General features: G+C 39.6%; 2 protein-coding genes across 3 annotated transcripts in view; both read left to right on the top strand.

Moving 5' to 3' along the window:
* Positions 1–9,023, top strand: part of RABL3 (RAB, member of RAS oncogene family like 3) — a 43,440-nt gene extending 34,417 nt beyond the window's left edge. The window contains exons 6-8 of the mRNA XM_055435752.2: positions 4,732–4,803; positions 8,034–8,072; positions 8,674–9,023. Of these exons, the coding sequence (XP_055291727.1) occupies positions 4,732–4,803; positions 8,034–8,072; positions 8,674–8,739 (177 nt within the window). The 3' untranslated portion in view covers positions 8,740–9,023. The remainder of the gene's footprint in view (positions 1–4,731; positions 4,804–8,033; positions 8,073–8,673) is intronic.
* A 152-nt stretch (positions 9,024–9,175) lies between these two features.
* HGD (homogentisate 1,2-dioxygenase) overlaps positions 9,176–23,696 on the top strand; it is a 61,729-nt gene continuing 47,208 nt past the window's right edge. Inside the window, exons 1-2 of one of the 2 annotated variants that reach the window (XM_055435623.2) lie at positions 9,176–17,243; positions 23,533–23,604. In XM_055435623.2, coding sequence (XP_055291598.2) covers positions 17,229–17,243; positions 23,533–23,604 — 87 coding nt within the window. In that variant the 5' untranslated portion in view covers positions 9,176–17,228. Of the gene's footprint in view, positions 21,758–23,532; positions 23,605–23,696 lie in introns of both variants that reach the window. The other variant, XM_088837368.1, reaches the window with a different exon arrangement.

The raw sequence follows: 23,696 nt of genomic DNA, 5'->3' as shown, positions 1-23,696 counted from the left end.
CAGACTTTGTTCTAATGTAAGTCATGGGCTTTTTCTTGAAAAGATCTTCAAAAATCACACCAAAATCAAAATAATTAAGATGACAAAGAGTGGTCACTGATACTGTGCGTTGTTTATTCTTGCTTTAGAAAAGCCTCACAGGAAGGCCTGGCGTGCTGTGATTCATGGGGTCGCAAAGAGTCGGACATGACTGAGCGACTGAACTGAACTAAACTGAACTTAGCTTCTTAAACTAGAGAGTTTACCTTAAAGGGAAAACAGACATATAAATGAGAAAATTACAAACTGTAAACTGGGAATGCTTCATAAGCATTAGTTTATATATATATCATGAATTGAGTCCCTTCTTGAGATATTTAGCTCAATTAAAACTAGACTTTAAAAAGGCTAGGAAAGTTCTCATATAAGCCAGTTAGTGTTGCTGAGGGAATGATCCTGGCCAGCAGTTTCAGTCATGGTTTATATGTCATTGTTCACAAGTAGGATTTCTACAGTATATCAGTGTACTGGTATTTCAGCCATGGTGGTGCTGGTTTAATACAACTAAGGGCTGACATTTATTAAGCACTTATTTGTGCCAGGCACACTGTTTTAGTACTTTATGTACATTGTGTCACATGCATCATCATCACATCAATCCTAGAAGATAGGTCCTATAAGTATCTCCACTTTAAAAATGAAGACTAGAAGCAGAGAGGAGTAACTAAACCAAGGTTACACAGGTGGTACCAGGTGCTCTAACTCCAGAGCCTGTGCTCTACAATTAAACCTATTTTCCACTTAATTATCCTTCAGCTAACATTTAGAATCTTGGATCTGAAAGAATTGTTAGAAATCATCTAGATCACCAAGTACCCAAACCTGACTGCATATTCATATTACAAACAGTATTTGAAAAAAAATTTTGAATAAGTACCCTACAACTGGAGCTTTTTATTCATAACGTGTGACAGAAGGACCTGGATTCTGTAATTTTAACAAGTGACTCAGGTTATTCTGAGCCCTTTTTCTGTGATTCAGCATTGGTGAACGCTGCTAGGTTCAACCCCCATAACTGAGTTAGCTTCTGCCTGGCATTCCACTGTTTTTGTTTTTTTTATAATCTGCTTTGCAGTGGAGGTGCCTTTTTTTCCTCAGCTGCCAGCATTATGTCCCAGGTAGTCAAGACTGGACCATCATAGTCCAAAGAATTCTTATTACATAGAATATATAATATCCTTCTTGAAAAAGCACTGAGGTTACTTCTTTTGAACATTGTTTCCAAAGGGAAATTTGCCATTGAATATGCTTAATTTGTTCCAGCAATTACTTGTCATGTATTTTAGAATGTATCTCTTTCTGTACCTGTGAGTTTCTATGACAGTCACCTAGCTATATGCTTTTCCTATTTCACTTGCAAAGGCAGGGCCATCTTTAATTGTTAACAAGATTTAAAGGTACTCAAATAGTGGTACTTTGGCACACGTTGTCTCCACAGTGTTCACATACAATATACTTAAAGCCTTCTAGCAGCGTATATTTTCAGGAGCACAGAAGAAACAACAAGAGGGTCTTGAGGATGCAGAGAAGAAAAAAATGAGGAGGAAAATTAGATAAGCTTTTCAAAAAGAGATAGTAGTCAAAGACTCAGCAAGTATATATAAAGTCTCAAGTAAGAGCTGATTTAACAGTATTAATGCTAACATCTTTGGTTCCTATATGAATTTACTTAACATTATTAAACAGTAAGAATTAACATAATTGTATACCTCAAAGATAGAATCAAAGCTATCTTGTGTTTGGGGAAAAAAAGGAAAATTGTTTAAATTATAAACAGGGAGGCGATTACTTATTGTTTTAAATCCTGCTAGGCTTGTTGTGGGCTTCCCTCATAGCTCAGTCGGAAAAGAATCTGCCTGCAATGCAGGAGACTGAGGTTTGATTCCTGGGTTAGGAAGATCCCCTGGAGAAGGAAATGACAACCCACTCCAGTATTCTTGCCTGGAGAATCCCATGGACAGAGGAACCTGGCAGGATACAGTCCATGGTCGCAAGAGTTGGACACGACTTAGCAACTAAATCACCACCAGGTTTATCGTGTCTAGCACAAATCTTTCTCTGTTACGTGTTTACTTCAAAGTAATCATTCTGAAGCATCTTCCCCAGTTAAGATTTCTTTCTCAAGCTTAGGCAAGCATTTAGAGCTATTAATTTTCAGGCTTTGACCTCAGTCATGATCAGTAGCAGATAGTTTATAGTTCTTTGAGATCTAAAATTCTCATCCTAAAATTATAGGATTTCTCTAGCCTAGTCAACTTGAAATTGTTGAATTAAGTTTTGGAGAGGTTTTGTTTTTTGTTTGATGTTCGATTTAGTTTTTGTATTTAGTACTTTAGCTCTATGTGGAATCATCTCTGAAGTCTTTTAACAGTCTGACGATTATGTAATCAATATCTGTTTTGTAAAACATATCTACTTAAGATTTGTCTTTTATATGCCCCAGCTACTATATAAATGTTCAAACATTATTTCAAATACAACAGATTACACAATATTTCAGTCTATTTAATCCGTATATAGAATTATCTTTTATTATGTTAAGTGCTTTTGTGTCTAAAAATTCAATCTGATGGCATTTTCTTGGGGTGAAGAAAGAAGGAAACTAATATTTCAGTACCTGCTTTGTGCTGGACATGCATCAAGAAAGTGAAAGAAAGTGAAGTCGCTCAGTAATGTCCAACTCTTTGCAACCCCTGGACTGTAGCCTACCACACTCCTCTGTCCATGGAATTTTCCAGGCAAGAGTACTGGAGTGGGGTGCCATTTCCTTTTCCAGAGGATCTTCCCAACCCAGGGATCAAACCTGGGTCTCCCGCATTGTAGACAGATGCTTTACCATCTGAGCCACCAGGGAAGTCTTGGACATACATTATCTCCTTTAATTTTCACAAAAATTCTATGAGATAAGTATTGCTATCCCCATTTCACAAATTAGTAAGCTTAACTTTAAAGGTTTTGTAACCTAACCAACCTCATGTGACAAGTTGACTCACTGGAAAAGACTCTGATGCTGGGAAAGGTTGGGGGCGGGAAGAAAAGGGGACGACAGAGGATGAGATGGCTGGATGGCATCACCGACTCTATGGACATGAGTTTGAGTGAACTCCGGGAGTTCATGGGGTCGCAGAGAGTCGGACACAACTGAGTGACTGAACTGAACTGAACTGAACCTAACCAGTGTCACACAGTCTAGAGATATTGGGATAGATACTCAGGTTCAGAGCCTGCTGGCTTCCGAGACCTCTGATTTTTCTTTTACTCTACAATCTTTGAAAAGTTATTGTAGTCTCTTTTCTTTTGTAGTTTTGGAAAATGTATTTTAGCTTCTAGCCAAAATTTAAAATGTGAGCCTTGAAATATTGTATATTGGTAAAATAGATGATTGTTATAAAATATATTGGAAAGGAATCATGTGGGTATTTATCAGAATAAATTACAAATAAATTACAGTCAGAATAAATCCAACAATAATTAGGTCCCAAGGAACACAGATGATTTATAACTGAAAAATTAAATACTGTCCTTGCAAAGGAGCCTGTATCATATCCCCATGGTTGGGTCTTAAGTGGCATTTGAGGTAAAAATCAAAGTAGTCAGTCTCTTAAGGTGGCAAGTCAGTATTGACAAGTGAAGGCAATTCAATGTTGGATTTCCAGGAAAAGGATAGTAAACCATTTAAGGTCTTTGCTAATCATTGCAATGTACTATCATTATACTATTTCAGATTATTTTGTCTTTTCAGAGCCCCATTTTCTCCTCTTTTTATTCTGGTAATATCTGTTGTTTCTTATTTAATTACTATTAAAAATAATAATGATATTTTAAAATAAACTTATTATCTGTTGTTTATTATTATCTTTATGGCCCACCAAGGATGTACTGCCTTGCATCCAGTGAGTGAGAAACCCCTAGCAACTGTTCTGTTTGTTTTTTGCTCCTTTTACTCCTTTACTCCTTATTTTCATGCTTCCTACTCATCCTAAGAACTTTATGGTACTTAAGTTAGTTGAGTACTGGTAGATAACTAGTCGGAGAAGGCAATGGCAAGCCACTCTAGTACTCTTGCCTAGAAAATCCCATGGACGGAGGAGCCTGGTAGGCTGCAGTCCATGGGGTCGCTAAGGGTCGGACACGACTGAGCAACTTCACTTTTACTTTTCACTTTCACACATTGGAGAAGGAAATGGCAACCCACTCCAGTGTTCTTGCCTGGAGAATCCCAGGGACAGGGGAGCCTGGTGGGCTTCCATCTATGGGGTCACACAGAGTCGGACATGACTGAAGTGACTTAGCAGCAGATAACTAGTATTAAATAGTGAAGTGCTATTTATTTTTGATAGCTCTGTTTCTGCTTTTCAAGGTAAATATAGGTAAGTCACGTAAGTAGTATCTTGGTTTTGTTGTTAGTGAGACATTACCAATCCTGTCTTCCTATATGAAGTTATTTGATGATGAATACATTGGTTCGGTGTCCTCTAAAATTGCCTAAATAACAAAGAGTAAGTGGCCTTATCTTCCTTTAGCACTTTCCTTTTTGCTCTGTGTATCATAATTTGAAAAATTACTTGAATATTTTATGAGAGTATGATGGCTAATATTTTATTATAGAAATGTGCAAGAGGAACAGTAATGACTAACAAAAAGCTTATGTTTCCTAATGTTTAATTGTGGATCTTATGTTTTATCTCCTAGGATTGCACAAATCCACGGTACTTAGCTGCAGGTTCTTCCAATGCTGTCAAGCTCAGTAGGTTTTTTGATAAGGTAATGGCTTCAATTAAGTTATTTTTAAACTTAATTTTGTACCATGAGAGTTTAAATTCTTTGCAGGATGCTTTGTCTTTTTATTCCTTCATCCTGAACTTCACAGTTTGAATAATACTTGTTTTGATCTCTCTTATCTGTTTGTATAATTGCTCAAGACCTGCTGACGTGTTTATTCTATCACCAGTGTTCTCTAAGTGAAGGATGAAACCTACTAGATTCAAATAGTTTTTTTTTTAAGATACCTGATTCCCTCCTTAAAACAATTTAGGTTTCCATATTTTCTAGCTCTTTTTGTACTCATTCACTTCCCCCAAGCCCCCATAAAATGCACTAAACTGAGGAGATTCTGCTTAAAGTCCTGAGTTATTTTGCTCACCCAACTACTAATATTCTCCCACATAAATGTTACTATTACTTTTAAGGCTATGTCATCTCTTTGATTCCCTAATTTTCCCTATCAGAAACCTTTGCTTTCCAGTTATTGACTCTTACCAGCATCATCTTATTGTCCTGAACTGGAATGAAAATGTAGGATGATTCGGCATACTGATAAATTAGAGCACTATTTGTCTTTCCTTCACAAAGCCATATGTCTGCATTGTATATAATATTGACCAAGTTAAACTGTTCACCCAATGTCGACATTGTGTAGTAAAGTGAGATAGGATGTATTTCTGTTTTATTACTGAAAAAAAATTAATTTCTGTATTATATTTCCTTTTATAAGTAAATCTCCCAAGAAAAAAATTTCCCTCCTCATAGCTCTGTCTTCTGAGTCATTTTTCTTTTAGCTATTTAGAGATCTAAGTATTTGGCTCTTTTGTCTAATAGGTCAACATAAGATAGGCCCCACAGCCCATCCGTGTTTAAGATTAGACCACTGGGAAATTTTTCCTTCATTGCATAAGCAATGGTGTGTGGCAGAAAAGGTGCAGGTGTACTGAGATGGTGATCCCCTCAGTTCTCAGAGCTTCCGAGGCCCCTGGGCTGGCTCTACCATTTATCCTATGTCACACACACATATTAGTATTCTCTAAATGTGCCATGACTGAAAAAAAATGGTAGGAAGCACTGCAAGGAACCAAATTTTCTTTCCACGTTGTTTTCACAGTTAAAACATATGAGCTCCTATTTGGTTTAGATCCATGACCACCATGGTGACTCAGACAGTAAAGAATCCACTGCCAGTGCAGGAGACCCAGGCCCAATCCCTGGGTTGGGAAGATCCCTTGGAGAAGGGAATGGCTACCCACTCCAGTATTCTTGCCTAGAGAATTCTGTGGACAAAGGAGCCTGGTGGACTAGAGTCCATGGAATCAAGAGTCAGACACAACTGAGTGACCAACATATACCATCTGTGTCCCCTAGGAACAACATCTTATATTAATAGATCTGTGTCTGACATGGAAAGATCCCACAATATATTGTCTTAAATTTAAATAATTTATTAATTTTATTTTTTACTTAAAAAAATTTCTTTTTCTACTTTCTGGCCATACTTCATGGTATGTGGGATCTTAGTTCCCCCACTAGGGATCGAACCCATGCCCCCTGCAGTGGAAGCCCAGAGTCTTAACCTCTTAGCCTCCAGGGAAGTTGCTTAAATCATTTATTAATTTTAAAATTAAAAAAATAAAATGTGATGTTATATCCCAGAGAAACAATGGATTGTAGGCCAGTATAATTCAAGTTGTCAGGCAAAGCTTTATTTAAAAGAAAGATATTAGAGGGAACTTGGTTGGTTTTAAGAAGAGACCAAGATTTGATAGAATAATAACACAAGTTGAGGGCAGGAAATTATGAGCAAAAGGGAAAAGTAACTTCTCTTTTGGTTTCCTAAATCACAACAAAAAGTAGGTGGATTAAGAGGTTGGCCAGACCTCCAATTGCGGTGGTTGGCTGAAAGCAAGGGACCTGGCAGCTAAATTTCACCCAGTTTTCTCTGCATCTTATCTTCCAAATTTTACAGGATTTCTTTTCCAAGAGGGTATCTAATCCTTCACTAATAGTAATTCCTTTCCACTCTAGAGTAATAGAATTTTCCTGTCCTACCCTGGAGAGAAGAAAGAGAATGAGTTCTGTCATAGTCTTTGTGGGGTCAAGTATTTTAGATGTATACTAATCACGAACCAGCTTTTTTGCCTTTGAGGCCAGTGAATACAACCTTACCCTGAGTCTCTTGTGGATAAAAGTAACTGAGCCATAGTCTTGAAGATAAAAAGAATCCAGGTGAGATGGCTGTCAGGCCAGTGGGAGTAAGCTGGAACAGGCCTGGAAGAAGATACTCTGCTTTATTCAGAAGAAATTCCTAGCTTCATAATTCTAGACTCTAATCTCTTTATCTCCAAATACTATGTATTCTAATCTGCTGAATTTTTCTTAATCACAACAGCTCTGTGTAAAGAAAATAATACTGCCTCTGTTGACAATGCAGTTTCTCAAGTGTTCATCATGTAGACATGTGGTACTCTTAAATTCATTATATTAAGGCGTATGTTCTGAAGGCTTTTCGGTAATAGTGATGGATTTTGCCTTACTTCTCCCACTGACCAAATACAAACAGTTCTGAGACTGCTGAATTAAGGGTGCAGATTAAATCCATAAGAAGTTAATTGACCGATTTTGATATCATGTCATCTGTCTCCATTAAGGAGCTACAGAATTTACAACTGTGGTTACTAGAGGGATATGGCAGTTGACTACGTTATACAGACAGAGACCTCTTTAAAGAATAGTTGTGCTATTGTAGTAGCAAAAGTGCTTTGCTTTTTTTTTAATTTATTTTTTAATTGGAGGATATTGCTTTAGACTGTTGTGTTGGTTTCTGCCACACAGCAGAGTAAATTATCTTACGGATTCTGTCTGGTACCTTTTGGGGCTGACTGCTAGAGAGTTTTGAACCAAATTTGCAGCCAAATTTCCAGATTTATACTGGGAATTGCATGGGATCTCATGTCATTTTCTCTCGTTATTTAGTCGTTTTTGTTTGTTCATTTATTTTTTGACCTGTTGTTGACGCTTTTTGGAACTAGAGACAGGCTTTTATAAAAACACTTCCACAATCCTGATCCCATTAGCAGCAGGTTTAACTCAGTGTGGTAGATGTCTGTTGCTACTGAAACGACTCGTAACTTGGGTGTACACCTCTTAGTGCCATCAGTGGTCAGTGGGCTTATTGCTTTTTCAAGGTATACATGCTAAGTCCTTAATATCTTTGTTTCTAACAGGTCATAGAGAAGAGATACTTTTTAAGAGATGGTAATCAGGTCTGTATCTATCTTTTTTGATAAAATGATTTCTTGAATTTGTGGAAAGGTTTGATTGATCTGAAATTAACTTCCAAATTCATTTTTGAGTTGTTTTTTTTTTTAAGAAGTTGGGGTGACGGGGGAGTACTTTGCAGGCCCAACCAACTGACTTTCTTCTGTCTTCTTAAATACAGAAGAAAAACTTAGATCAAGAGAAAATAAGGGTCTTAGAAACAAGAACAATCCAGAAATAAAGTTACATTATAAAATAATAGGAAATAATTTGCTTGAGACTGCAAAGGTACATATCCATAGTCTATCACAATGCACATAATTCATATGAAAGTCCAGCAGGTGAATATTGTGAGTTTCACCTTCATCCTGTCTGATTTAGATGACACTATCACCAATTGCTCAGCAAATGTTTTTCATTTTAGTAGAATTTATTTTTATTATTTAATCTGCTGTGGCTTTCTGAGTAAAACCTCAAAAAGACAGTTCTTTAAAGAATAACAGCCTAATATACAGAAACAAAAAATAAGGAAAACATTTTAAAGGCTATTAGCATTTTAACTCTGCCTGTTTTGAGTCCTAACATGATTATCTTTCTTGCCTACAGATTCCAGGCTTTCCTGATCGAAAAAGGTTTGGGGGAGGAACATTAAAGAGCTTACATTATGACTGAATTACACTCATCCTTTGAAAGAGTGAGCAAGCGGTGGCAGTTTTTCACAGCTTTCTTCTTGCTGTGTCGATTATTAATGTCTCAGCCTTTTAATGAAATCATCTTAAAATGCCACCCTTCAGCTTCACCCTTTAATGGAAAACCGAAAGGAAGTAACAGCGTGGGAGGTCCAGACTTTGTCCTCATTCTATTTTTCACCTTTCTGTCCCTGTTTATAGATTATATAAAAAACCTTGTGGAAATACGAGATGTCAAAATGATGCAGTAAATGAGCAGTGACAGAATGCTGCAGAGAAAATTTACTCTTGCCTAGAACTGGAGGATTTTTATGGGTCTGTAATTTTCCCACACTCATTGCTGAAGGCTTAATTAAGTACTTCAGAAATGTATCTCCATTGTTTTACCTTCTGAGGGGAAAGGTTATGTTAACCAGCCCTGAGTTGTCCACCCCAAACAATCTCTGTCATTTTCAAAGAAGCGAAATGGTGTTATTTAATTGTCTCCACCTTCATCACACACACAAGGATGCCTAATAATAGCAACCCTTGTCTCTCTCTCTTCTCCTTTGCAAATGGCTCAGTGGCTGGAAGAGGCAGACTAATATAAGGAGTTAAATATAAATAGATTAATAATACATAGAGAACAGCAGTACCAGTAAAGAAAAATTCTCCAAGAAATGGACAGCTCACTAAATCCTTCACTCTTTAGGTTACAGCTGTCTGCACCCTCTTACTGTTTTCTGTTTGAAAATAGGCAGGGTGAAATCTAAGACCTGCACAAGGGCAGTAAGAGGGATTTACACCGTCTTCAGTTTTTGTTTTTATTTTTGAAGGAAAAGTCAACTCCTAAAATGTCCCTTAACTATAGTCCATAAGCTAAGAATATTATTCTTTGTGTTAACAATGCATTTATGGAGAGAAGTAAAAATAAGTTCCACAACAACACATTTACATGAATTATGGACTAGGATTTTTGGATTTCATAATCTAAAGTTTTTTGGGGTGGTGTGTGTGTATATATGCATAACTGTTCATCGTTACTATTTTTACCCATCTTTTTTGCTTGTATAATTCCCTTTGCCCCAGTTCTTTGTTAATATATAAACCTGTTTTACAGAAACTGCAATTTGCTGCCTTATTCAGCAACACCTTTTGACACATATTCTCTCTCTAGCTTTGCTGTAAGACTCCACACTCCTGATTTTGCTCCATATACACCTTTTGACACATATTCTCTCTCTAGCTTTGCTGTAAGACTCCACACTCCTGATTTTGCTCCATATTAAAGTATAATAATAATAAATACACAGTTTCAGCTTCTCATTTTAAAACTAGGGAAAAAACACTAAATTCTCTTTCTGTTCTGTACTCTGGAAGTCAAGGTGTGCTGAAAATGGATATCAAAATCACAATGTTAGAGAGTGCTTTTAGAAAGGCAGTTTTGGGGATTTGTGAAAGGATTTTAAAGCACTTTTCATCAGCTAGAATATTCTCCAGTCTTTCTTCACATCCTCCCCCACAAGAGTTAGCCCTGATTTCTTTTTTGACGTAGAGGAGAGCTATGTAAATCACGATTTGTATGTGGAATTTGGCACAAGTATGTTGTGACAAAGGCTATGCAGTTAGGAAGTAGAAACCAAATGCATACACAGAGACCTAAACCAACTGAAATTCTTTGTGTTCCTTTTTTAAAAAATAAATCAGTAGCCCTTTCTTCCTCTTTCTTTCCCTTAATTAAGAAAAAGATCTATTCCAATTTCTGTATTTTCTCCCTTATTGAAAAATAACCCATCCCTGATGGCTTCAGGATCAACTTTGAAAAATTAACAGTACTCCACTCCATTTCTTCTTGCTGTCAGGCTTGACTCCTGAATTATAGTTTTCTAAGGAAAAATAATTTTTTAATACTCTACAGTAAGTTTGTTACAGTATTAGTAGCAGCAAAATAAGGTTGTTTGCCAAAATGAATGTTATTAGCCAGAGTTCTTCAAAAAGAATCTTTTGAAGCATAATTTTTGCCAAGACTTCCTGAGACCTGCTCATAAAAATTGCTTTTAAGTAATAAGTGTAAATAGCAAATACTTCCTTAGAAGTGTTAATTAAATCTTCAATTTTCTTGCTTTCTTGATGGAACAAATTGCTAGCAATAGAGAAAGTTTTTTGTTTTCCCCTGTTGTGATTCAAATGTCTAGCCAGTGTTCTTACTTGCTGTGGAGGCAACCAGATATGAAAATATTTGTCCACTCATCTGTCCCTCAGGTTGCTTGATTTGCAACCCAGCTAAGGATATGGGTTGGTCTTTCTACTTTAGTGCTGTAAGGAAAGAGCTGCTCCCAAAGGGGTTGATCCATATCAGCTTTATTCAGGTTCTCAGAAGTCCCTGAACTTGAGGCATCTTTGATATAATCCAAGTGCCTTGACACTGCTGTTTTTCTGTCCATTCTGAAAATGGACTTAATAGAACTGATGTGCTGGGCTAGGCCATCAGACTGAGGTTAAGAGCTCCTAACCCGCCTCTATGATCAGAGTTTTGAGTCTTCATTTCAGTAGTGTGTGCTTTAGCACCCAGCCCAGGTAGGGCCTTGTATGGGTATCTAAATGCTGGTTTAAAGCACAAGTAGCAACTGTTTTAAGAACTCTGAAGGTCTAACACGATGTCTGCATTGATTTAATATGTGTTAAAATTCAAAGGAGGATACCCTTTGGGGGAAGGAGGAGAAGGAAATAAAAAATTAATTTCTCCCTAATCCCAAAACTGAGTTAAATTACTGTGGTAGGAGAGGAAGGGTTGCAGGAAGCCTAGTCCTGGGAGAACCCTGAACCTCCCATATTCCCCAGTATGTTGGCCTGATGCAGAATTGGGAGTTGGAGCCTGCCAGGGCTGCTCCATAGAGTAGGAAGGAGATCCAACTTTGAGTTACAATTAGCACCTTCATTTAAGAACTCAAAGAAATGACTTTCAAACTCAAAAATGCATGAAAGTCGTCTGAAGTGTTTATTTAAAATGCAAAGACTCTGAAATTTCTTCTGCCCCCTTCACTCAATTATATGTATTGGGCTGGCCAAAAAGTCTCTTTGGTTTTTCCCATAAAATGTTATGGAAAAACCAGAATGAACTTTTTGGCCAACCCTATTATATGACATAGGGCTGGGATTTTGTATTTTTAACAGGCAAACTAGCTGATTTTAATGCAGGTAGTTCAGAATCCAGCCTTTGAAAAAAAACAAATTCGTATCTTAAAAAGTAAGGAATACATGGATTGTAGACTGTAATGGCACCAGTTTTGCAGAGTTCATCAAAGTTCATGTTTGGGTTCCTCTGCACGATCACCCCGTAATGAACTGAGCCATGCCTCCCTCTCAAGACTATACACACCACAGCAATCATAACCTGATTGTCACATCCTCTATTCACAAAACAGGAGATATGTGTCTTTGATGTGCTACTACCCATTTTTATTACTACCACTTTCTACCCTCTGGGTATATCTATTTCTAATAAAATGCCATGTCATCTTATACATACATAGCCCCTCTCTTATACCATATTTGTTTTCTCAGCTGGCTAACAACTAAGCTTTACCAAGGTCATCAATAAGTCATGGTAAAGAATGAAACCCCTAAACTTCAACAGAGATCTAAAATCTTGCTCAGTACCATCAAATAGATCAGCTAATCTATCAGTTTCACTTTCTTCTTGGAGACATCAGTTCTGATGTCCTCCATCCTCTAATTCAGGGGTCCCCAACCTCTGGGATCTGAGTCCTGATTATCTGAAGTAGAGCTGATGTAATAATAATAGAAATAAAGTGCACAATAGATGTAATGCTCTTGGATCATCCCAAAGCCATGCCCCTGCCTCATTCATGGAAAAATTGTGTTCCTCGATACTGGTCCCCAGTGCCAAAAAGGTTGGGAACCACTGCTGTAACTGCATTCTGGAGTGACTGCTCTCCAATGCCACTCGTCCTTCTCGTTACCCTGTGACAATCCCCAGCTTCCTGGATGCAGTGTTTTCCACTTACTTGGTGTGGATCAGTGGTCTTCCAGCTAGGATGTGTGCGTGTATCTCTTCCAAGAAGTACAAAGGCACAAATAGTTTAAGGGAATCATTTTCCAGATCATTAATTCCCACATGAATGTATCTTTATTAACAGTGCTTGTGAGGCAGCTCAATGCTGGTTCTTACTTCCCACCTCCACATTCACAATTACCCTTCTCCCACTGCAGAGAAGGAGCATCTCCCTAGTAGTGCAATAGAAATACGGCTTATTGCCCCAGGGTGTAAATGTCTTCAGGATACCAACAAAGGCATTTCTAAATACTAGTTTTATTTAAGGATTTTGTCTGTTCCACTCCTCACAATTACACACACACACAAAAAATGCAGAGCTCTTAAGGAAAAGCTCCTGAGGACAAAGCAAAGAGCTTTCGTAAGAAACATCCATGGCTATATGACACTTTCTTTCATGTCAAGGCTTCTTACCATGAAAGAAATCTATCAAAATATGGAAGTAACATTTTTATCAAAAATAATTATGCAGGCAAAGTATATATAATTAACATTTTTATTTTCCTAACCCTTTCTGAGTAAATGAGTTGGACAAAGCACCTCCCAAGTGAAAAGGTGACAGTTACAGCAGTGATTCCAGTAGCTGGGTAACAAAGCTGATCCAAATCAGGTTTCAAATTATTTGCTTGCAATAAAATTAACCTAGCTGAATTGTTAACTGATAAGTCATTAAAATAATATTTAACAGTAGATCAGTGTGTGATTTTTGGTGTTTGATTCAGAAGAAATTTCAATGATATAAAAAAACCCCTTCCATTCATAACCACTTATTTATGCAAACAAATTTTCTCAACATTTATGTCTGTAAAAGCAAGAACTAGGATTAAAAGATGTGGAATCCTGTGTCTTTCTAGAAATAAGAATTACCAATTCATGAATATATAAATTAAGGTGGGAGGGAGCCATTCACCTCATTAAAAGAAGCATTTCCAGAAAGACTTTGTCTTTTATATTTGATAAGTATTTATCAAAATGTATAGTATTTATGGAACACTGTCCTAGAGAAGAATCCTCCAGGGTCTTGTCTGGAGGGTAAGACACTTGCTGGTGGCATTCTGGAAGTGCAGTCAGAGAAGGAAAGTGGAGATTTAATCATCACTACACTTGTTTTGGTCCTTCTCCCCACTCCCTGGTATGTGTGAGTCCAGAGCTTCTGCAGAGAGTAAGCCTATCTTGTGCCAGAATCCAGAGGTGGCCTGTATCTGGTGTCTCCAATTCCTGGTCCTTTTCAAATTCTTCACATCACCTGTTCCCCACATCCATCCACTGGATCCCTCTCCCTCTGCCTGGTTTTTAGCATCTTTATTGCTTGCCACTTGGATACTGTGATTCTTCTCTGGTCCAGTATATGATTGCCTTACCCAGTATAGTGTGTGCCTGACACACAACCTGCTTCTTCCACTGGGTGTCTTTGAATGTTAATCACCCTGCCTCTTTCCCTTGCTTTAAATATCTGCCCAAACTCCCCTTTCTGAAAGACTTCCCTCACTAGACTCCACTCTATTCCATCAGTGCACTAAAAATAGGTCTTTGAATGCACTGCACTTCTCTTTGTACACAATCCTCCCTTGATCCATCCCTTACTGCCTGTGATTTGGCTCAGCTATCACCTCCTCAGGAAGCCTTCCCTGCCCTGCTAATCAGAGCTCTGCAGTCCCTAATCCCTCCCATAACACCATGGACTCTTCTTCCTTGTCACAGAAGAGTCCAGGCACCCCATTGTAATGGCCCATTTATTGGTCAATCTTCTCCAGTATGCGCCCTCCTAGAGGACCAGGCTTATCTCTGTATCCCCCACACCTCACAGGGCCTGGCATATAGGAGGTCCCCAAGAGTTGTGAAATAAATATGTGATTAAAATTGAAAGCCATCAGACATATAGTCAAAGCTATGTGTTTCTGTGTTTTATATGTTCTCTTTTCTCCTATGTGTATATGGCACGATACATGGCACATAGTGGTGCAAAGCAAATATTTGTTTTATTAAGTTATTGTTACAAAAACAGAAGACAGGAAATAAAATGAACCCACTTGGGAAAAACACCTAAATAGGAAATTGATAGGTTTATTCTATTTTAAATATTTTCCGGCCCCTAAAATAATTTTCATTCTGTCAAGGATCTCTTATCACTTTCTTACTCTTTCAGAAATCTCTCACATCTTAGGAGAGAACTGAAACACCTCTTAAATCTGCCTTTAAAGCTGATTCAGAAAGGGCACATGAAGTTTATGGAAAATCAAAGCAGTAAAGCTTTTCCTTTGTCTCTTATTGGTTCCCATCCATTTTCCCCCCTAATCACCAAACTCTGGTTTCCAGGATCAATAGCAGTTCAAGAGCCAATGTACTCATAAACTCAGATATGCAAGAAATATTTTTCCTGAATTCACTTTTGGTTTTGAGTCTGCATACTGCAGGAATAATAAAAACTTAGCCTCAGTAAAGCTGGGGTTTACACCTTCCCCCTTTCTCCCAGGTTTGCATATAAATTCCAGGGAAGCTTATGTAATACCACAATGTCAGCTGTCTGTGCTGACATATGCTGAGATGTGCTATAAGTTCCCTGGTCTGCAGGCATCAATCCACACAGTGTGCTTCCAACCTGTCACTTGTTTCTATCAACATGGCACCTTTGGACTGGTCTTTCTGCACTAACACCTCAGACACAAGCAAATCATTCTGCTGCTACCTCAGTATGCTGGAGCCTGGGGACCTCTGGAAGATGCTTAGACCCATTTATCTAAAGCAGAAGGTGTCAAACTGGCAGCCCATAGTCACTCACACCTATATGCCTGCCTTTTTTGACATAATTGTGTCAGTTACCTATCACTGCTTAACAAAACACCCCAAAACTTTACTGGCATAAAATATGTCATTCTATTTGCTCACAATTCTGTGTGTCCACAGTTGGGGCTGGGTTTAGCTGGTGGTTCTCCTGTTGGTCTCACCTAGGATCACATAGTGTCTGCAGTCATCTGGCAGCCACATTGCTTCATTCACGCATCTGGCAGCTAGCGCTGGCTGTTGAGTGCCTAGACAACTCAACAAAGGCAACGTGGTATAAATTCTTTAAGAATCTTATTTCCTTATGCCTGTATCTAATAAGACACCCAAAGGTTATTTTATCCAGATGGTATCTCACTCTCAAGGAGGCTAGCCTGCATGGTGGTCTCAAGTAGCAAGAAATGGGAAAATCCTAAAGCACAAGCATTTTCAAACCTCTGCTTGTGTTGTGTTCGCAATTAGCCAAAGTAAGATTCAAGGAGATAAAGACTCCCGTTTCATGTTGGGAGGAACAGCAAAATCACATTGCAAAGGAACATGTATGCAAGGATGAAAGGAAATTGTGGGCATGTTTTACAGTCTGTTACAGTGACTTCATTCATTCATCCATTCACTTGTGTAAGTTGCCAGTGTTTAAAAATCGGAACTTCATTTATGTATCTTTAAAACTTACTTAGCCTACCTTACCCATTTACATATCCTGCCTGGTCTACTGCACTTGAGTTCAAGATAATAAAGCCTAGTTTACAAGATTGTTTTTGTGCAATTAAATGAGGTAATGTCTGTGGGAAAATCTGGCATGACAAGCACTCAATATATGGTTTCTTCCTTCCTGAATGCCATTAGCCATGAAGTTGATACCTGACCATGGCTAAGGAGAGTAGCCAAGATGAAGGACAAGGGAGTCATGGAAAAGTGGCTGGAAAATAACCCTTGGGTCTCTTGTTAGAGGGATACAAGCATAAGGAAATAATATTCCTAAGGAATTTATAAGAACACTAACTATATTTGAGAAATTAAGTGGAGCAACAGTAAACATCTAAATTGGCTTTAACTGGAGTGCTTCAGGCTCTGAACCGTTCGCCCAGCTCATCCCTGGAAGGACCCGGTCCATGTTTCAGGCAGGTATGTGAAAACACCTGTGTCAGGGCACAGCTCGTTTCCTCACTGCTCTCAGAGAGTGAGCACTCTGCCGTGTTCCTTCCTGGCCTGAGTCAGGACTGAATAGAGAAGCCTTTGCCTCACACACCAAGCACTAACTGCCACAGTTCCTCTCATAGAGAGCTTTAAATTCTCTGCCTTTAGTGATAAGCCTCCTTCCTTTACCTGAAACAAATAATTGCTCAACCTTTATCTCGGGTGAAGAGGAGACAGGCCTCTGCAAGCTCTTTAGAAACAGCCCAGGTTTAATAAAAACCAAAGGCAGTTAGGAAAGCGGTTTGGTAACAAGCATGCTGGACTTTCTCCCTAGTGTAGCCCCACTTAGGAAATACCTGTGACTGATCTGAGTAACTGATTTGTGCTGACCAGTGAGCACAGTGAAGAAGTGGAATAACATCCAGAGGGTGGTTTGCAGGAGAAGCAGAAGCATCTGGGCCTGGGTTTCCTGAAATCATCACACCTTCAGCAGAAGGAAAATGACTGAGTTGAAGGTAAGAAACTATCTGGCCAGTTTGCTGTGGTTTCTTCAGCCACAATTCATGGAAGCTTCTGAAAATTCCAGAGAGTCAGAGTTAGCATTAACTTAGAGAGGACCTGGTCCAAGCTACTGTGTTCAAGGCTTTGTCATAAGCATGGCTGCAGCTGGGGGATGACAAAGAAAATAGATGACAGTCTAATTGTCCATCTCTTGTCTTGTTCAGTTCATATATTTTCTTGGGAATCTGTAGACCTTGTAAGGGCTCTCCTCCACTATGGACAGACACATTTCTCCCTGTGACTGTTTGCCAGTCCCTACTCTCACACACCTTCCCGTCGCTGCAGTTTCCTGGACAGCCTCCAGCCCACCAGTTAGATATGTTTAATCTATTCAGTTATTTTGAGGCTCACAATCAGCCCCTGACCAGCAGAATTCCTAGCACTTCCTCTAGGAAATAATTCCTTATTGTTTAATCTGCAGTTGAAAAAATATATATAGGATTTGCCAGGCAAGAATACTGGCAAGGGTAGCCATTCTGTTTTCCAGAGAATTTTCCCAACCCAGGGATCAGACCCAAGTCTCCCACACTGCAAGCAGGTTCTTTAGCATCTAAGTCACCAGGGAAGCTCTTCCTGAGCTCAGTCTTAAGAGAGAAGTTGAAATTGACTTAGAAGGGGTAGGGGCTAGAAGAAATAGCAAGTGCAAAGGCACAGCACACACAGACAGCCCTGCATGTTCTAAGATCCAAGAGTCAAATTTGAGTTGCTCCAGAGACAATCAAAAATGAGATACCAGGATGTGGTCAGTTGTATGTGTTTGGAACTTAGGGAAAGGGAGAGCTAGGAGACTAGATATGTGTATGTGGGTGTGTGTGTTAGTCACTCATTTGTGTCTAACTCTTTGGGACCCCATGGGCTGTAGCCCTCCAGGCTCTTCTGTCCATAGAATTTTCCAGGCACGAATACTGGAGTGGGTTTCCTTTTCCTTCTCCAGGATCTTCCCAACCCAGGGATTGAATTCTTGTCTCCTGCATTGCAGTCAAATTCTTTACCATCTGAGCTCCCAGGGAAGCCCAGGAGACAAGATACAAGAGGTCATCATATTAATGATAGTAGTTGAAGCCTTAGGAGAGGGGGAGTACATAAAAACTTTATTTCCTGTTGAAAATCCTATAGGAAGTTCAGCAGGGTGAAGACATCCTTACCATTTATAAATAAGTTATATATAAAATCCTATCCTGCTGAAATTTTTAAGATACTTAATATGCATAGCACCAGCACACCAATGTAAATTGCAAGCTGGTCTTTGTTCTCAGTTTCAAAGGCATTCTTCTCAGCCTGCTGTCTAATCTCTGCAAGGAAAGGTTAGCTCTAGAGATCACAGATCCAAACACAGAAAGCCAGATTGCATCATTCTAATCAATACACATTTTAAGTTTAAAAAAATTTTTCTGCTTTTATTTATTCCTTGTAATGGATATACCAACCCAAAGCCTCAAATGAAATCACATTTACATAGAAGCAGCACAATTGGGGGAAGAAAATTCAAAGGATATAATAATACAATTTAATTTTAAATGAACCTCACTATGTTCTAAAGTTGTTTCACTTCTACAAGTCTTGACTTCCTCATTTCTATAAGAAGAGATGTTTAACAAGCAGACTTTGGGCCCCAGGACTAAATATTTTGATTTACTAGGTTTGGGTCTGTATTTAACAAGCTTTGGGGGTGATTCTAATGATTAGTTGGAGATGGAATCCCCGCTCTACATAATTATTGTATCACTTTCCTGTTTCTGTTGTAACAAATTCCCACAAATTTAATGGCTTAAAATGACTAAATTTATTTTCTTATAGTTCTGGAGGTCAGAAGTCTGAAATCCGTTTCCATGGATTAAAGTCAAAGTGTTGGCTGGTTCCTTTTGACAACTCCTTTTGACAAATCCATTTCCCTGCATTTCCAGCTTCTAGAAATTTCTTGATTCATGGTCCCTTTCTTCACCTTCAAAGTGCATCACTCTGATTTCTACTTCCATCATCATATCACCTTTTCCCCTTCTGTCGTCAAATCCTCCTCTACTACCCTCTTTTATGAATATATATGATTACATTTAAGTGAAGTGAAAAGTCGCTCAGTTGTTTCCAACTCTTTTCAACCCCGTGGACTATGCAATCCATGGAATTCTCCAGGCCAGAATATTGGAGTGGGGAGACTTTCCTTTCTTCAGGGCATCTTCCAAACCCAGGGATCAAAAGTATGTACTCAGCATTGCAGGCGGATTCTTTACCAGCTGAGCCACAAGGGAAGCCCAAGAATACCGGAGTGGGTTCAGTTCAGTTCAGTCGCTTAGTCGTGTCCGACTCTTTGCGACCCCATGAACCACAGCATGCCAGATCTCCCTGTCCATCACCAACTCCTGGAGTCCACCCAAACCCATGTCCATCAAGTCAGTGATGCCATCCAACCACCTCATCCTCTGTCATCCCCTTCTCCTCCTGCCCTCAATCTTTCCCAGCATCAGGGTCTTTTCAAATGAGTCAGCTCTCCGCATCAGGTGGCCAAAGTATTGGAGTTTCAGCCTCAATATCAGTCCTTCCAATGATCACCCAGGACTGATCTCCTTTAGGATGGACTGGTTGGATCTCCTTGCAGTCCAGTGGATTCGCAAGAGTCTTCTCCAAAACCACAGTTCAAAAGCACCAATTCTTTGGTTCTCGGCTTTCTTTATAGTCCAACTCTCACATCCATACATGACCACTGGAAAAACCATAGCCTTGACTAGACAGACCTTCGTTGGCAAAGTAATCTCTCTGCTTTTTAATATGCTGTCTAGGTTGGATCAGTCAGTCAGTCAGTTCAGTCGCTCAGTCGTGTCCGACTCTCCGTGACCCCATGAATCACAGCACGCCAGGCCTCCCTGTCACCAACTCCCGGAGTTCACTCAAACTCATGTCCACAGAGTCGGTGATGCCATCCAGCCATCTCATTCTCTGTCGTCCCCTTTTCCTCCCGCCCCCAACCTTTCCCAGCATCAGAGTCTTTTCCATCCCTTATCCAGCAGGTCTTCCTGACCCAGGAATCAAATCAGGGCCTTCTGCAATTCAGGTGGATTCTTTACCAACTGAGCTATCAGGGAAGCCCTGATTACATTTAGGGCACACCCAAATAATCCAGGACATTTCCACATCTCAAGATTCTTAATCACATTTGCCAAGTCTCTTTTGCTATATAAGGCAACACTCACAAATTCAAGGGATTAAGACAGATATGTTTGAGGAGTCACTCACTCTTCAGCCTAGTGCAGTTTAATCTACTTGCAATAATTGGCAAGTTCACCTAGCAATCTATATTCTATGTTCCCAACAAGATTAATTAAAAATACTGGACCCTTTACAAAGGCGAAAAAGGTAGCTATAGTTCCATCTCTGCCCTGACTTCTCTTGCTTTTCCTCATGCCCTGTAAAAGGAGGTGAGGTATACCATCTGCTCATCCCATCAGGGTATTATCCAGAATCAGAGTCAGGCGAAAGCACCTCATAAAACTACTCTGACAAGTAAATCATATCCTGGGGACCAAGTGAGAATTAGAAATCTGTACACTAGGGAACTGCCAAAGAACTGACGCTACTGAAATTACATGGAGTTCAGTCATTTGTTCTTTAGAAAGGATGTGTATAATTCTCTTGGAAGGAAACAAAATCATATTTTTATGCTGGATAAAATTATTCAGAAATCCAGATTGAAGAAAGCATATAAATACACACACTTAATGTCAGATTTATTTATTTATTTATTTTGTATGAGGTGTATTTATATAGTCACTGAATCAGCTGGGGTTGAAAGCTTCGATTTTCACAGCCTATATGAGCAGAGTTCAGATTCTGTGCTTGATCTCAAAGCCTTTGGAAAGCAGCTACAGAATGCTGCTTCCTCCATTCTGATACATTCGGCAGTGAGGCACAAGATATTTAAAGCTCTAACAAACTCATCTGTAATTTTTCTCTCAAGAGGATTAGGAAAACCAACTGGTCTGAGAATGACTCAGCAGTTTCCACCCTCCTCTTCAGCCAATGCACCGCAGCTAAGAGTGAGAAACCAATTCAGAACTCACACCTCTCTCCAAGCTGGGTGGCTCCCTTCCAAACCACCAGCTGTTCTTTCTACTTTCTTTTCTATTTTTTAATGCAGTCTGAAGAAAATGCTTTAAAACTACACATAGTAAGTCTCTTTTCCTCTGTTCCCAATGTACAAATAACCCTGGACTCTGCTCTGAGGCCAGCAGTTGCAAAGAATGAAGCAAGTTAATGAGTAAACCTACCCACTCCTGCCAGAAACCTGAGCTGTCTTACTCAGCACTCAGACCTGCCTGCCTCCCTTTGCAGCAACAATGCAGCAGTGGAACAGAGCGAAGGCACTGTGATACCCTGTGGCTTCAGTCAAGATTGGTCTAAAATTCCATTCCACAGAGCTGAAGATAATCTGGGGTCATTACCATTTCTCAGCAGCTCAGATTCAGGCCTCTTAATGGTGAGCACGAGGTTCATTTAGAGAGAAGAAAATTGTATTCAGTGGAGAGTCATATGTTGGATGGCCTCTGCCATTTCCCCAAAGAAATCATTCCAAACGGCGTGCCGCTGCAGTTAACCAATCTGTGTGTAATATAACTTGCTGTTTTTAGTGCTGATAGATTTTCAAATATAAAAAAATACTGTGTCTGGAGGCAAAAAGGAATAATTTCTGTTCCATTGCTTTCTAGGTTCTAACATTTCACATTTGATATTCCTTCCAAGTATGGGCAGCTGTTGCCCTGCTCGGTGCTCACACCTGCAGGTGTATTCCATCGAGCGCATCCTTCTGCATGCTGCTGAGAACTCTGGAGGGCTTATCCTCCACCCACTTACATCCTTCTTATATCTCTTAGAGACTGTGCTCAGATGGTGGTATTTCACTCGCCGAATGAGGCTGCACTTTCATTTTCATGGGCTAAAACTAAGCACATTTAAGAAACAACTATGGGAAGAAAACAGCCATTTTTGATGTTTAAGTTAGAGAAAAGGGTGTGGGGGAGTTGGTCCTAACCCTACTTGGGCTTCCCAGGTGGCCCTTCTGGTAAAGAACCTGCCTGCAAATGCAGGATACGCAAGAGATGTGGGTTCAATCCCTGGGTCGGGAAGATCCCCTGGAGGAGGGCATGACTATCCATTCCAGTATCCTTGCCTGGAGAATTCCATGGACAGGGGAGCCTGGTGGGCTGCCGTCCCTGGGGTCACAAAGAGTTGGACTCAACTGAAGCAACTTAGCACATGCGAGCATGCGCACACACACACACACACAACCCTACTTAGAGCAGGATACATACTCTTGTGTTGGCATAGGCTTCAAAGAAAAACTAAAACAATAGGTATCTATTGAGTACCTTCTATAAACAAGGCACAAAGCGTATATAGAAGTAAACAAGATGCCATAGTTCCAGCCTTTATGGAACTTATAAACTAGCAGAAAAGCCAGAGAGTGAACAAGAATTCACAGGTGTGTTAAGTGTTGTCAGAATCAGTTTCAGGGGACCTACACACTTTGCTGAGAAACTCTCCTTTCCTCTCTCTGAACGTAAAGTAAACAGATGGCAATCAGAATGCACTCCTTTGTGTCACTGAGGACAGATTCTGGTCTGACCCTTCTCCTGAAGGCCACCCATATCTTCAAATTTTGTTTCCCTGTATCCACATGGATGCAAATATATATACAAGTGTTCCATATGTGAGCCAGATGATATAGGCTTTTGCCTGCAGCCAGGTTGATTAGATGGCTTTTTCCCAAGGGTTTTGCTGTCAGATTGGATCCGCACATCTCCTTGTAGCTGCTTGTTTCAATGTGTGGAGGGGGAGTGGAGTGCCAACATCAGGGAGGTTTCTATCTAGGCAAGCAAGATCTTACTAACCTGGAGTTGAGCCTAAGCCATCTCCCCTCTCAGGAACTCTCTGATGGACCCAGAATTAAAGAACCTGTTCTTGGAGTGGGACAATTAAGAACAAGCCCATAAATCAATTAAGTAAGTACAGCTAGGGGTGGTGAGTCTATGCAATATCCAGCACTCTTCTCCCAATCAACTGTGGGTCTTTGAAATTCATGCAGGGAAATTATCTTTCCTAAATGGGTCACATGCCAAGACATAGCAAAGATATGATGTATAGAACATGATAAACACATGTCCATATAGAAATTTCTTACCTTCGTAGACTGTCAAATAGCAGAATACTCTTTAAGTCCCATTAATGGTGGCCTTTGTGTCTTGTCACATGCAGTACATTTCTGGATTCGGGAATGAGTGTGCCTCAGAGGACCCTCGCTGCCCAGGTGCCCTGCCAGAAGGACAGGTATGAGTAAATAAAATATTAATTAGAGAACTCTGAATTAAGGGAATGTATGACCAGTCTTCAGGTCAAGTGCCTCTTCCCACCATGGCTAT

Source organism: Moschus berezovskii, chromosome 1 (assembly GCF_049115385.1).
Source record: "Moschus berezovskii isolate FMDL1 chromosome 1, NW_MosBer_1.0, whole genome shotgun sequence".
Taxonomy (NCBI): Eukaryota; Metazoa; Chordata; class Mammalia; order Artiodactyla; family Moschidae; genus Moschus; species Moschus berezovskii.
This window is presented reverse-complemented; position numbering and strand designations above follow the sequence as displayed.